At 44.1% G+C, this 13,930-nt stretch overlaps 1 protein-coding gene across 1 annotated transcript in view; it reads right to left on the bottom strand.

Annotated features, from left to right (window-relative positions):
- Positions 1-344: 344 nt before the first annotated feature.
- Positions 345-13,930, bottom strand: part of TULP4 (TUB like protein 4) — a 151,050-nt gene continuing 137,464 nt past the window's right edge. Inside the window, 3 exon segments of the mRNA XM_030945702.1 lie at positions 345-9,613; positions 11,349-13,696; positions 13,699-13,926. Of these exon segments, the coding sequence (XP_030801562.1) occupies positions 9,497-9,613; positions 11,349-13,696; positions 13,699-13,926 (2,693 nt within the window). The 3' untranslated portion in view covers positions 345-9,496.

Below are 13,930 nucleotides of genomic sequence, written 5' to 3' on the forward strand. Positions count from 1 at the left end.
CTTGATCTATAAGGAAACTGTGTTAATCAGCTCAGCTCACTTGGCCAGACACTAATTCAGGTAAACACTGGCGTTATAGGCAAAGCAAAAAAGCAAAAGGCCACAGCAAAGTGCCATGACCATAAGCTATATTCTGTTCCATTTCTCTGTCTCCAAACTTAACTATTAATTTAATCATTTCTGTATTTTAGTACAAGTTCAGTTTGATCTGAATACTCATCAGATAACCCTGGTATATGCCTTAGCTGAGCTAAGGAAGATTTAATGAACACTGGCAGGGCCCCAGCACTCCTCCTCCGAGCTAGCTCCTTCACAGCTGCAGTGCAAAGCATTCAGGCATGAGGCTGGGAGTCTTCCCTTCCTCCTCTTCACAGAGCCTGACTTTATATTCATTTCATAGTTCCTAGTTTTTCTGCAGGAAGAGACAACAGGTAACCCCTATCCACCTTTCAACACTACTCCTGTCCTGGTGGTCCTCCAGCAATTCCTTTAAGCTGTTTCTTTTCCAGAGTGAAGGGTTCTAGACTTCACACTAACTCCTCATGTAGATGTTGATCTGTGCCTTCTGCTGCACTTCTATGAATCTCCTCTACATCTCTCCCTTTTCTGTGACCAGCACTGCACAGTAAGTGAAGTGCAGTGAACTGGAATTTTATACAGCGATCCTTTACCTTTTGCTTTGCTGTCAGATCTTTTCCCAATCATTACCAATATTTTAGTTTCCTCTTTTGACTGCTGCTGAGCACCAACCTGATGTTTTCAGAGCACTATCTATCACTCTGTCAAAAGGTTTCCCTTGAGTAACAGAGAGCACTGCAGAGATCACTATTGCAAATGTGAAATTAGGATTTTTCCCCCCATGTATCACTTCACATTTACCTAGGCTGTGCTTCACCTGCCATTTCATTGTCACATTTCATGATGACTTTCTGAGATTCTTGACAATTGCCCACTGCCTTTACTTTTTTGAATAATTCACATAATCAATAAACTTTGTAGCTCAATGTTCAAACTTTTTCTAGGCCACCCATGAATATGATGTAGAGGTGAGGATCCAGCACAGATCCCTGCAAAACTCCAATGGTAACCTAGGTCCATTATGAGGATCCATGCCAGGATTTCCTCATTTGTGCCATAGCTGGGATGTTCATGAGGCAAGGTAAGCTGCTTTACCATCTTTTTTTTTTTTTTTTTTTTAAAGAAACCAGAGAATAAACACTGGCCATCATAGCATTTGTTGTTAAAGATGAGAGGACAGAGGAAATCCCTTGTGGTGATGTTAAGGTTTTCAGTTTGTCAATGACAAAATCAGAAGTACACAAACCCCAAAAGTAATTTCCTTAAAAAAGAAAGCAAGCAGGGTAGACATATCACAAGAACCAGTTGATAGGAACATTATCCAGGTAGATAGGAACATTACCACCAGAAAATCTTTGCCATCCATCCTCTCAAGTGAATGGCACAAGGTATGATGGGGCTGGTACATGCACCATGTCCAGTGGAACTTGTGGGTACGGTTCCTGAAAAGAGAAAGTGCAATGGCACCTGGCTGGTTATTATTCAGGTTGTTCTAGCACAGATTTATCATCTGCTTTAAAAGTACTTAAGGTGTTTGACAAGATGCAGAATGCAACAGAAACAAATCAGCAACTTTCTAGTCTGCAAAATTTTATTAAGCAACAGCTGGACAACTCTTACAACTCCAAATCATCAAGGAAAAATAGGGCAATCAGTCCATCTCCCAATCATGTAGACAGTAAAGAATCTGGACAAACCACACTTTTATAGGGAAACCAACAATTCCCAGGCACCTCCTGCAAAATCTATTACACAAGATACATAAAAGGAGAGGCAGATCAGGGTAGTTTTTAAGTACAATGGAAACCAAGTATACCAAGGTATATTCAGGAGAAAAAAAAAAGATATTAAAAAAATATAATTAAAAAATAGCCTAGGTAAATAAAGTTCACAAATGGTGTACCAAATTTTCAAAAGCTTTAAGAAAAACATGCTGGCCTTGCTCACTTAAGAATGCATGCACCTGCATGACTCTATGCTCATCAAATGTAAAAGGAAAACTAAAAAACCAAAACCAATTCAAACAAAAAAAAAAAAAAGGAAAAAATCCCAAATCACTTTCAAAGTTATAGTACCAAAATAATGCATTTATAAATAAATGCAACTCCCCTTCTTTTTCAGGAAACACTACAGTGCCTTTTCAATCGAATGCATCCCCATGCTATTCCACAACACCATATATTGTATCTACAATAAACAACGCGGTCTTGAACAAACATACCCTTTCCCAAACACACAACACACAAACAGAAAAAGAAGCAGCAAATGCTGAAATAGTGAAACAGAAATGAAAAGCAACCAAAGGCAAATCAAGTATCAAGCAAACTAAAGAAACAAAGGGCAAGTTAGAGAAGTTCTGAACAAATAGCTTCAAACAACATAGGTAAGAATTACTGGCCGAGCATTACTCCTGTGAAATACTTGAAACTCAGGTGTCTACACACTGTTCCAAAATGTTTCTCTTTCATTATTACTTTAATCTTTATCTGTATCTTAAGCCATCTACTTGGCCAGTCAGATAAAATTCCAAAAAAATAGACAACCTTTGTCAGGATTTAGAATTGCTGATCAGTCCATATTGTTAAACTGTAAACCAGAGGATTAAGAACAGACTGGCAGGCTTTGACATCGAAATTTTCATTGAACACTCTGGATAGGTAAGTATTTGGTGTTTTCATTTATTTAATTTTGTCTCACAAAAGCATGTTTTCTTGATCCTGCAGTCAGCTCTGTGTCAGCAAACCAGTGCACTTGCATAGTGCTCCCAAACAATCAATTTGCCTTGAAACACGAATTTCTCATTACTGATTCATTTGCAAAATCGAAAGTTAAAGGGTGAAGCTTTTAGTTTTCTTAGCAAGAATTGCTTCACTGAATCTTATTTCATTCTTTTGTTTCATTAATTACTTTTGCCTTAAAAATTTTCTAGATGCAGCAACAATCAAACCACCCAAAGAAACTCCTGATATATCTTCAGTAATATCAGGCAACAGGGAAAGCAGTCTTTTAATCTTAAAAACATCTCTGTGGGATTTCTTAACATGAATATTAAATAAATACAAAGACAAAATAATTCACATAGACCATTGTTCACAAGTAGTAATTAATTTTATTCCTTTGAGAATGGTGCATGTAAATTCCAATCCTGTAAAGAGGACCTGTGGTGCCTCCCTGCAGACTACTCCTGAGGGCAGCAAGACTCTAAATTGGTATTTACTAATGAAGGTTTGTGCCTTGAAGGGGAAGAGACATGAACACAAAAACCAATTTGTCTACTGGAATTTTCCCATTTTTGTAAGCAGTATAGGTGACTTGCTCTCTTACACTGGAAAAACTATTATGCCAATCTCTAAATAACATAAACAGCTTGCCCTCCTGTCCTGTGATGGAATCCTACAAATGGGAATAAAAGTAAAAAAATCTGAATGACTACTCTGTGGCCAGGATTTTACTTCTAGCATTCTTCAAGGGGGGGGTTATACTGAGCTGTCAACACGGCTATTGAGTAATGCTCTATAATTTCCTTGAGTGGATATGCACAGGTCATACAAGTCATCTTTACCTTTAATCACCCAGTAAAGGGGAAATACCTTCTGGGTTGGATACTGATCTCTTATTCATCTTGGTGTAACCATGTAGTGAGGTTGGAAGTTGGCCCTCTGTCAGCATGCCACACAAGGGTCTCATCTCTTACCAATCTCCAAGTCTGATTTACTGGTCTGGAGTAATTTGGGCCCTGCAGACATGCAATTCCTAACTGCTGATCTGGGAAACACATTCTTAAAAGTTAATGAAAATTTACTGTGTCTTCTCTCCCCTTTCATTTAATCAAATCAGTTTTTGCACTTTCTGCTCTTTTTATATGAGGATGTAAAATGTTTCTGAGAGGTAAGAGGGCACCAAGGTAACATAGGATCACACACATCAGGCTGCAAAAAGCAAATGAACAGAAACTGTCTGAGGCAACAGTCAGGCAAGCTCCAAAATCTGTTTGTAATTTCTGAGAGGACACTAAAAAGACACTTCAAGGAAAGCCTGGATCTATGGAAAGTTTAGGCTGAAGCCTTCAGGAAAGTTAGGTATCCTTATCTGACACCTGCAGACCTTCATGTATCTTCATAAAAACACTGTTTTACCTGTGGCTGCATCACAGGAAACTTTTGTAACTGAGATTAACCTGTGTGCAGATTTACTGATATCCAGGCAGCCCATGGCACATGATACGGCAGTCTCTGGAACTGAGTGCAAAATTGCTACTGTGATAATTCCTTTTTTTCCCCCCTCTCTTACCCCCCACCTTCTCCTAGTTTCTCAGGATGTTACAGAAACATGTATTCTTACTGTTTAAACAGTAAGAATGCAGATACATGTATTCTTACTGTTGCCACTCCATTTATGCCAGACTTTAAATATAAATTTTTAGATTCTGTTTGAGATAATAATATTTCGAGGATATCACCATTATTTTTTCAAAATTATCAGGTTTTTGGTTTCATCCCTTTGCAAATCCAGCAGAGCAGATTGTGACTTCAGATGGACACCGTGGCTGCTGGCTGGCATTGGGGCTCTCTCTGCCCAAAGCTGCTGCAGCCAAACTCCATGGCAGCTTCATGCTGCTCTTGGAGCAGACCTGGAAGGATGAGTGGAGCAACACCTGCTCCAACAGGTCTCCTATGGAGCATCTTGAAGAGGCAAAGCTGCTGCAGGCAACGTCAGGGCACAGCTCCATGAGCTCTGTGCAGCACCTGCCAGAAGCATTGTGGCAGTGCTGGAAGAAGCTGAACCCAGCTGCAGAAGGAGTACTTCTAGGCTCCTTCTGGAGCAGAGGAAAATGCTTCAGAGGAAACTGCTGCACTATTCCTTGTGCCTCAGCTGATTCCAAGCTAGTTTGCCTGTACCTCCACCTGGCATTGAAGTGTGCCATCACCAACCCCTACTGAACTACAGTAACCTCCTTACAAACAGCCCATGCCGTCACACCCTCTCTTATCACATAACCCACCTTATCTTGTACCTCAACAAAAATCAAACCATGCCTTCTGTTTTTTAAGCTACTCCCAACCAGACTATAGTTACAAATAAAGAAGGAAAACAGAGGACAGATTCCTGCAGGTTCCAAGGAACTCACCTAGACTCTTTGTAGTCTGCATAGTTCTCCATAGCAAACTCATTGCATTTAGCTGCCAAAAAATATTTTTGCCTGCATTATGAAGTTTTTGCATATTATCCAGCAAAACCAGGTCTCCCTATAAGCATTTTTAATTTCTTGCAGCAAAATATAACTGCTAGCAAACAATTGCATACAAAGATGCTCTTTAAATATAAATAAGTGTGTATAACTCACTGATACATAGTAAAAAAATAATCCCTAAATCACTCATTACATTACGCAAGAAAAATAATTTTTTTTTGGACATTAACAGGAAATCTGCATTAAATTATCTTCAAAAACCACTCAAAACTCCCTATAGAAAAATCAAACCCAAACTAAAACAAAACAAAAAAACAACCCAGAAGAAACAAAATAAACTCCCTAGACTGTTAAAATTATTGCACAACTGAAAAAAAAAGAGCTTTGGAAAAACATCCTTTATATCCTTTCAGTGGAAATTACTGCATGTATAAAATAACTAGATATTTCTGAACACTTTGCTACATTCTTTCTAGAAGTACTTTGGTTACCTACAGAAAAACTGGGTTTTACTTACAAAATGGAAAATGTAACATCTATCTTTTGGCTGAACGCAATAGCAGTCTTCACAATTTAGGTGATTAAGTGGGGATATTCTTACTTGTTTCCTATATTGTATCTCAATTGAAAATAAAATTACTTTCACTTTTCTTTTTATAATTTAGGATCCAGTTGCACACTCAGATTTCTATGTATTTACCATTCCTTTCATTAAAATTCTATATATTTGACAGTATTTTCTCTCTCTAATTTGGGATCGTCTACATATTAAAATCCTTAATTAAAGAGCCTCGGCTAAATTATTTTCAAAAAGATGAAAGACTATCTTATCTTACAGAATTTTCTGACAAGTGAATGGAAAGGATGTTGGAAATAGCATTTATTTTCCCAATTCTTTGGCAATTATTCCTTTTTCTTTGCTGAGGCAGAAACCAGAGCTCTTTCTATGCCATGGCTCTTTGTGAGTGCCATCAGAAGGATGCAATCATCCTGGACCAATGAAACCAAATTACTAACTCTGTTACTTGTTTTACTGGTCTCAATTCTTGGTTCGCCATTAGAATAAAACTACTGATAACTGGAAAAATTTGGCAATAAACAAAGTGAAGAGGAATACTATTCTCTGGAAGGTTAAGAAATTGCAAGCAGAAGTCCTTATTTAGATTAGATTTTCTTCAGAAAAGAACATTCACAGTGTTTCCACATCCTAATAATTTTGGCTGGTGATGTTCTTCCAGCTGAGTATTTCTGACATATGACTAAGTGGCCCTTCCCTCAGCAAACAAACAAGCCAGCCCTGATATGTTTCTTGTCTTACAGTGTTCACTGTGTGCCTGTCAAACACTAATCAGGGTACAGCTGGTTAGCACAGACCTTAGGGCAGGTGAGGCCTGTCATCAGCCCATTTCCCTCCTTGTGTACTGGAATCAGTGGACTAAGAATTCGACCTACTGTTTTTACAGTATGTAACTCAATATAGACAAAAGGGCTTAACAGTGTTTCCTCAATAAAAACCAACAAGTGAAACATTTCCACTGATTTTCAAGGGACCAGAACCAAATCTATTTCAGTTCCCCTGCTCCACACACATTATACATACAGGCACTCAAACTGCTGAGTAAATCAAGCACATGAAAAAGAACACAAATGGGCCCAGACAATTAAAGAAAACAAAAATAATTAATTAAAGAAAACAACAATCTGATAGATGCCAAGGGTAATGTTGAGCCTGACCACTCCCACACACAAGCAGAAGCTGCTAAGCTTTGGGATAATACAGGCATGGTATCTACTGCCCCACTCCTTCCTTCCTACTTCTCCTTCCTCCCTGCAATGACACCATCTCACAGATGGTTTTTCCTGGACCTACCCTGTGGGGCATTATCCAATCTAACTCATCGCCTCCCCTGGCAACTCTCTGAAACTCCTCTGCTGGGATTGCTCCTCTGTGCTGCACAGCTCTGGAAACCTCAGCAGAGCACAAGTCAGCAGCTCACTGCATATTGGCAATTTCTACTACAGCAGGGTCTTATGTGAAATGTTCCTCTAGAATAAATCAAACACAACACGCATTGGCCCCACTACTAGGACTCAAGGAAAACAAAGAGAAAATCACACATATTCATCTTAAGTTATACGGGCTTTTTCAAGTAAAGAAGCTAAACCATGGATGAAAGACAAAGCAGCTGCTGACATCTCAACCAGCATATCTTTCCCAGTGATCTTTTAACTTCAGAAGATCCATTTTTACAAAAATCTGCTGTGATGTTTTGTAATCTAATGTCCAAATAATTATATGAATAGTTTGGGGGTTTGTATATTACTGGTGAAACTATTTCCATATCAAAACATATTCTGTAGCAAAATGCTGACAAGGAAAGAGAAAAAGCAAGTAAACATGTGCACAACACATGGATTACAAAGAAACTCTTCTGTGCAAGCAACCTTCTGAAATGCTCAACATGTCCACATGTGCACCAGAGAGAACTGCACAGTCATACTACTGGTATTAAGCTTTCCTCCATCACATTCCACGTAGACACTGGCTTCCGGCTCTTAGCTGGAGCAAGCAGGAAGGTGGGTGACAAAAGACATGATTCTGTTCATTTTTTCCTTTCAACTCATTTGCTGTCCAGCCAGCCATGATGTTGTTTCCTGCAATGAATTTGCTTCCCTGATGAAATTTCTTCTTGTAATGACTTGCTACACTTCTGTCTCCTTCCTAATTCAAGCACTGCTGTAGAACTTGATTGATACTGATTGCTGAGAGGACTGAATGCACTGGGTCTTCTCATTTGTTGGAAAAGCTTTGTTTACACTGTGTAAACACACTGAAATGAGGAGCAAGCACAGGCACAGCCTCAGAGGTACATCTGATCACACTGTACCTCTCCCAGCTACAGGCCAAATTACAGAATACTGCTGAACAATGTGAACAAAAAAGCGACACTCGTGATTATTTCCTCTCCATTTTTTTTTCACCTACTGCAAGATGTTTATGCCAGTAACAAAAGAAGCAGTGCTTGTAACTGCTCCTCTCTCTTCTGTCACCTACTGCAAGATGTTTATCCCCCTTAACAGCATACAAAACAAGCAGAGATCAACTTCTTTGATGCAGTAGGTTTTTAAACCCTGATTCTAGCCAGGACAGAGTTAATTTTTGCAGTAGCCAGGAGAGGGCATGGCTAGAATCTAGAGGTTATTCTATACCACCTCCCATCATTTTCTGGGGCCATGGGAAAGGTCCCATAGTGCGGCAGCACGGTCACGTATTGGCAGAGGCTCCCCTTGGTGAGCACATGTGTGAATCCTTCACCTCTCACACACTCTGTTATTAACATTGCTGCTCTTACTGTTTGTTTTCTTATTTCACTCCTGTTTGCAGCAAATGGTTCTTCTCTCTGCCTGTCATCTTTACCTTTTTTGCCTCCAGTTCTCCTCTCCATCCAACTCAGGGAAGGGAAAAGGGGAGGGGCAGTGAGTGAGTAGTGAATGGTTTGGAGTGTTTTGGTGGAAACACTAAATTGGAGAAAACCATTCCTAAACCATGACAAACATCCACTGGAAACAATTTTTTCTCTTCTGAGTAATATATGACTGTTTATAAATTAAAGGTTTACCTACATAAGCCTCCTTGGAACCTGTGGTGCTCAGTTAATAGCAGGTATCAGAGAAGAGACACATGTCTTCAAGTATTATAGCTTCTTTTCTTTTTTTACTTTTTTGCTGCTATCACTGATTTTTTAGTAGTAGAAGTACAAACTGGACCAGAAAAAAGTCATGTTCCCTGTTTTAAAAAGAATAGCATGAGATAAGGCAGTCTAAGAAGAGCAGTCTGTTTTAATCCCCCCATGAGCTTACATCAGCTACTGTAGCACACACAGCAGAACCACCACAACAAGCCAAAAGCCACACTTCTCCACGTAACACTGAACGGTTCTCAACCCTTCGCTCTTTCTGAGACCCAGCACAACGCTTGAAAAGAAAAAGAAACCAGAAAACAAACAAGCTAACAAACAAACAAACAAACAGAAAACAGCCCCCCACCCTCCAACCCGTGACTGATTAGAGTTAATGCCCTTCTGGTGGGCACCAAGAGACTTTTCCAGTTTTACTGCCTTCTTAACTCCCAAGGCATCTCTGCACACCTAAAGCAGGCTGCCCTGACATTTTCCATTTGGACTTTATGAGAAGGTTAACATTTTCCTCTCTCCAGTCTCTGCTTTTTCATTTGAGGCGTTGAGTCACATTAGCCAGAGCAACAGCAAAGGCTTGCACTGCAGAAAATGGATACTGAAAGTCCAAAATGTAAGCATTGCCATCAATTCTTCCAAACTGCATCACCTGGGAAGCAGGGGAAGAGGAAAAGGAAGGGAAAAGAGAACAAGGTCAAAAAAATGAATCACAGAAAAGGAAACAGAGGAGAGAATAAGAGCGAATTTTTTCTGCTTTGTAGGAACATCCCCCTTTCCCAGGTAATATGACTGGAGCTACAGACAGAATGCGGTATGATGCCAAAGAACAACGACAGCACTGTACTTTTCCTCTGTATAGAGTATTTGACTGCAACATTTCACTCCACAGAGTAAACTGATAAAATATGCTAGACTGCATACAGCATTGGTTTAAGTAGCTGTCACCAATTACTTCAGCAGATATGGGTACACCAGCATCATGCTTCCTGCAGGAAAGTATCAGTCTCCCTTGGAAATATCCTACCATCAACCCAACAGGAAAACAGATTTTGTTTTCAAAGAAAGGAGCTTTCAGGGAATGGGAATAACCAATTTCCCTACTCTAGCACTTCATAGCTGATAAGGTGTTCATTCTTTGCAGTTCTGTTTCCCTCTGCATAAATATCTTCACTAGCACATAATTACAGCAAGAATGAATTAAATGCAAAGGGGCAGTGAGAGCTGTTTGAAATGCAAAAAAAAAAAGCAAAACTAGTCAGGTTGTTCATTGCTCTTCCACAGGGAATATCTGAAGTTTGGCCAATTATTACTGTTTTTTCATTCACTTCATCAGAAATCCAGATTTTATTTGCTCTACAGTGAAGATCCTTGAGCTAGACTGGGGACTGACTGTGCAAGTCAAGGCAGGCTTTGTTACCCCTGGCAAGAAAAAACCCCTTGGTTGAGTGGTTTTGCACAGCTGCCCATGGGGACATATCTACAGCCATTTAACTGAAGAAGAAAGGGGTACAAATGGCTCTGATCACTGCCTTTGAGCTGTTGTTTCATACAAGCAAAACCCATAAACTCCCACTGGTCATGCATGTTGGATACTTAAAACACCGAACTCCCAACTTAAGTCAGAGGAAGTTTAGAGTCTTGGTATCTTTAATAATCCAGAAGTGACTTACAGCTGGACAAGGAAATAAACATGAATCTCCTGAATATGTCCAGCATCCTGCTAATTAGCACCATTTACAAGCCTGGGTTTGGTGTAGTAGTAGTAGTAACATACCACTTTGGCCAAAATGAAATGTTTTGATTTTCTGAAGTAGCCATTGAGCCTTCTATCCACAGGTGGTTCAAAAGTGGCCCAGGAGCACTTTGCTTTGGGGTTTCTCCCTCCTCTAGCATTAAGAGCCAATGCCAGGGGCCTGGTAGCTGCTCACAAGTGGGAATTTTGGCATGAAGGGAAGCTAACTGCCTTAGCTACGTGCTGCCTGGCTATGTGAGCAGGGCAAGAAGGGAGCAGTGTTCACTCAATTAGCTGCCATCCACAACCATCACTGACAGCAAGTGCAGCTACTGCTGCGGAGAGCTATTGTGTTTATTACAAAATCTTCAGCAGTGAGAGCCAGCCAGACTAAAGGAGGCCCTTGTTCCCATGTTTGACTGCAATAAGACCAAACATATTTTGTGTATTTACTTTACAGCTGAACTTCACCCTACGTGCTGAACTTAGACCTTCGACAGCTGTTTTTTATCAACCATATGGCAAAGCTTTTTTTCGTGGAACAGCTGACACAAGCAAGAGGCACTCTGCAGCATGAGTGACAGCTTATTCCTGGCATAGCTTTCCCACATCCTGGCCCCCATTCCAGCAAACGTGTGCCAACCCTTCCTACCTGTCGTCCTTCCAGCTCAATCTGGAAGTTTTTTGCCGACTCCTGGGTCACCCGCCCTCCGAAGTCCAGCTGGTAGACTTGAGTTGCCTCGTTCCACAGTGGCTGCTTGTTGGCCATCACATACACAAAACCTTGGCTTCCCAGGCGCCCATCCTCCTTCTCACTGGCCTTCCGGCACTTGAATTCATCCAGCTCACTGGCTGTCCTCAAACTCCTTTTAGTTTTCCAACCCTTTTTACTGCCCTGGCTCTGGTTCATCAGTTCATCTCCGCTGATAAAAAGCTCCGGCTCACTCTCTGAACTGTCCTGAAACTCATTTGTCTTGTTTAGTTTCTTGGACTTCAGCTGATCTTTTTGGCTCTTGACCTTCTTCTTCTCCCTCCCCAGCCGAGGGCTGGCTATCAGTGAATTGAAGTCAGTCAGTGTCCTTGCCTCCTTTTTGACCTTGCCCTCAGTGATAGCCTGCACATTTCCTTCCTCGGCTCGACTGTCCAGGCGTTTCCGGCTCTTCTTGCCAAATTTGTCTGTCCTTTGGGGAACAGGGCTTTCTGTCAAGGAGAGCACCTCCTGGAAAGTGTCTGCCGTCTCCACCATTACCTCTGTGCCCACGTGGCCCTGCAGCTCTGCTGGTGGGGGAGACATCACCGGCTTCTCCACCACGAGGAGCGGCTTGGGGGGCAGCGTGCCCTGGGGGCTCTGTACGGGTGGGCAGGTGCTGTAGGAGCTCCAGGGGTGCAAGGCGATCGGTGGCAGCTGTAAACTAGAGCAAGTGCTGCTTCCCGGGTACATGGGCGGCAAAGGGCAGTAGGGGAGGTTGGATGAATAACCTGGCTGAAGCACAACTGTGGGCTCCTGCTGTGCAAACTGTGTTGGGGCCAGAGCTTCTTTGGGGGAGCAGGGGGCCTGCATTCCCTGAAGGGGTGGGGCGCTGTAGCTTCCTGGGTAAGGTACTCCAACCCCATAACTTGTCTGAAAAGTGGCAGTGGGACTGGTTGGAGACTTGGGGGAAACAAATGGCACTCGAGACATATCCAGATGCTGAGCTTGACCAATGATGAGCGGAGGAGGTTTTAGAGGGTTGGGCACTGAGTTCTGAGATGTCCTTTCCTGAGGAACCCATATCTCTTCGCTCACCATAGGATCCCACTGGTATGGCGGCGGCCGTTTTACACTGAGGGTAGCCTCTGTCAAGGACACAGGTACGTGCCGTACCGATTTCTCCACTGGGCAGTGCTGAGAAAGGGCCTCATCCTCCGTGAAAGCGGAGTTGATATAATCCGCTCGGTCACGGGAATTGTCAGGCGGGCTCAGCAAGCTGTAGGAGGACTGGGAGGCCAGAGGCGAAGTACTGACAGAGTGAGCAATGACAGAGCTGTGTTGGGAACCACTCCCTGTGCTCAGATCTGGTCTCATGGCACCAATGCTGGAAGTGCTGCTACCAGCATTGGCACCAGCGATGCTGCCCACGCCACCAGCGCTCGCACTGCTGCTGCTGCCAGCGCCGCCACTGCTGCATTGGCTGCAAGTGTACAACGCTGTGGGCACTCTCTGCTGGTACTGTGCTGACACAATGTTGCTCTTGGCCTTAGGGGGAAGTTGCAAGGTGGCTCTCTGACCATCCATCAGCTGAGCCATTTTCAGGGCTGCCTCTCTGCTGTTCCTCCGCAGAGTAGCATGAATGATACTGCTGTCCAGCCTCTGCGCCATGCTTCTGCCCTGGGACAGCTGGCTGGCAATGTCAGGGTAGGGCGGCGGGTCCCCGGCCGGGATGGAGTAGCGGGGCACCGTGAGCCGGTTCAAGGTGGCGCTGGCACAGGGCTGCTGCATCTTCTTCTCGGCAGCCGTGATGCGCAAGGTGGCGGAGCTGCCGGGGCCCGGCAGGGTGTAGGTGCTCTGGGCACAGAGCATCCTGGTGCGAGGCCGGCACACCTCCTCCACGTTCCCGCTGCTGTCGAACGTCGTTATCCGCTCGTAGCCCAGGGGCGTCTGGTAGTGCCCCGCCGGGTAGAGGGAGAACTCGCCCTTCTTGAGGCAGAGATCGAGGGGCGGCTGTGGGGGCCCGGGCGGGGGCGGCAGGGGTGGGGCGGGCACGGCGGGGAGGGTGCCGGGGTAGGGCGGCGGCGGGTTCATCTTGTTCAGCTGCAGCTCCTGAGCGGCCCCGAAGATGACGGCGTCCCCTTCCACCAGCGGCGGCCCGGGCCGCGGGGCCTTGGCCTTGGGCGGGGGCTCATGCTCGCGGTCGCCGTGGTCCCGCAGGTCGGCCAGGGCGATGGCGGGAGGCGCAGGGGCGGCGGGGGCGAGCGGCGGCGGGGCCGGGCGGCCCAGCTCGCCCACGGCCAGCGCCCCCGCCCCGGAAAGCGGCCCGGAGCCCCCGGGAAGGGCCCCGGCCCCTCGCCGCCCGCCTCGGCCGGCGGGTTTGCCAGCACGTCCAGCTGCACGTTCTGGTTGGCGAGCAGCGACTGCACCAGGCCGATGCTCTGCGTGGGCGACATGGCCTGCGCCGAGCTGTGGATGGGCGCGATGGGGATGTTGACGGTGCAGGGCGGGCTGCTGGCGGGCGCGCCGGGGGCGCCGGGCACTGC

The sequence above is a fragment of the Camarhynchus parvulus genome, chromosome 3 (assembly GCF_901933205.1).
Source record: "Camarhynchus parvulus chromosome 3, STF_HiC, whole genome shotgun sequence".
Lineage (NCBI taxonomy): Eukaryota > Metazoa > Chordata > Aves > Passeriformes > Thraupidae > Camarhynchus > Camarhynchus parvulus.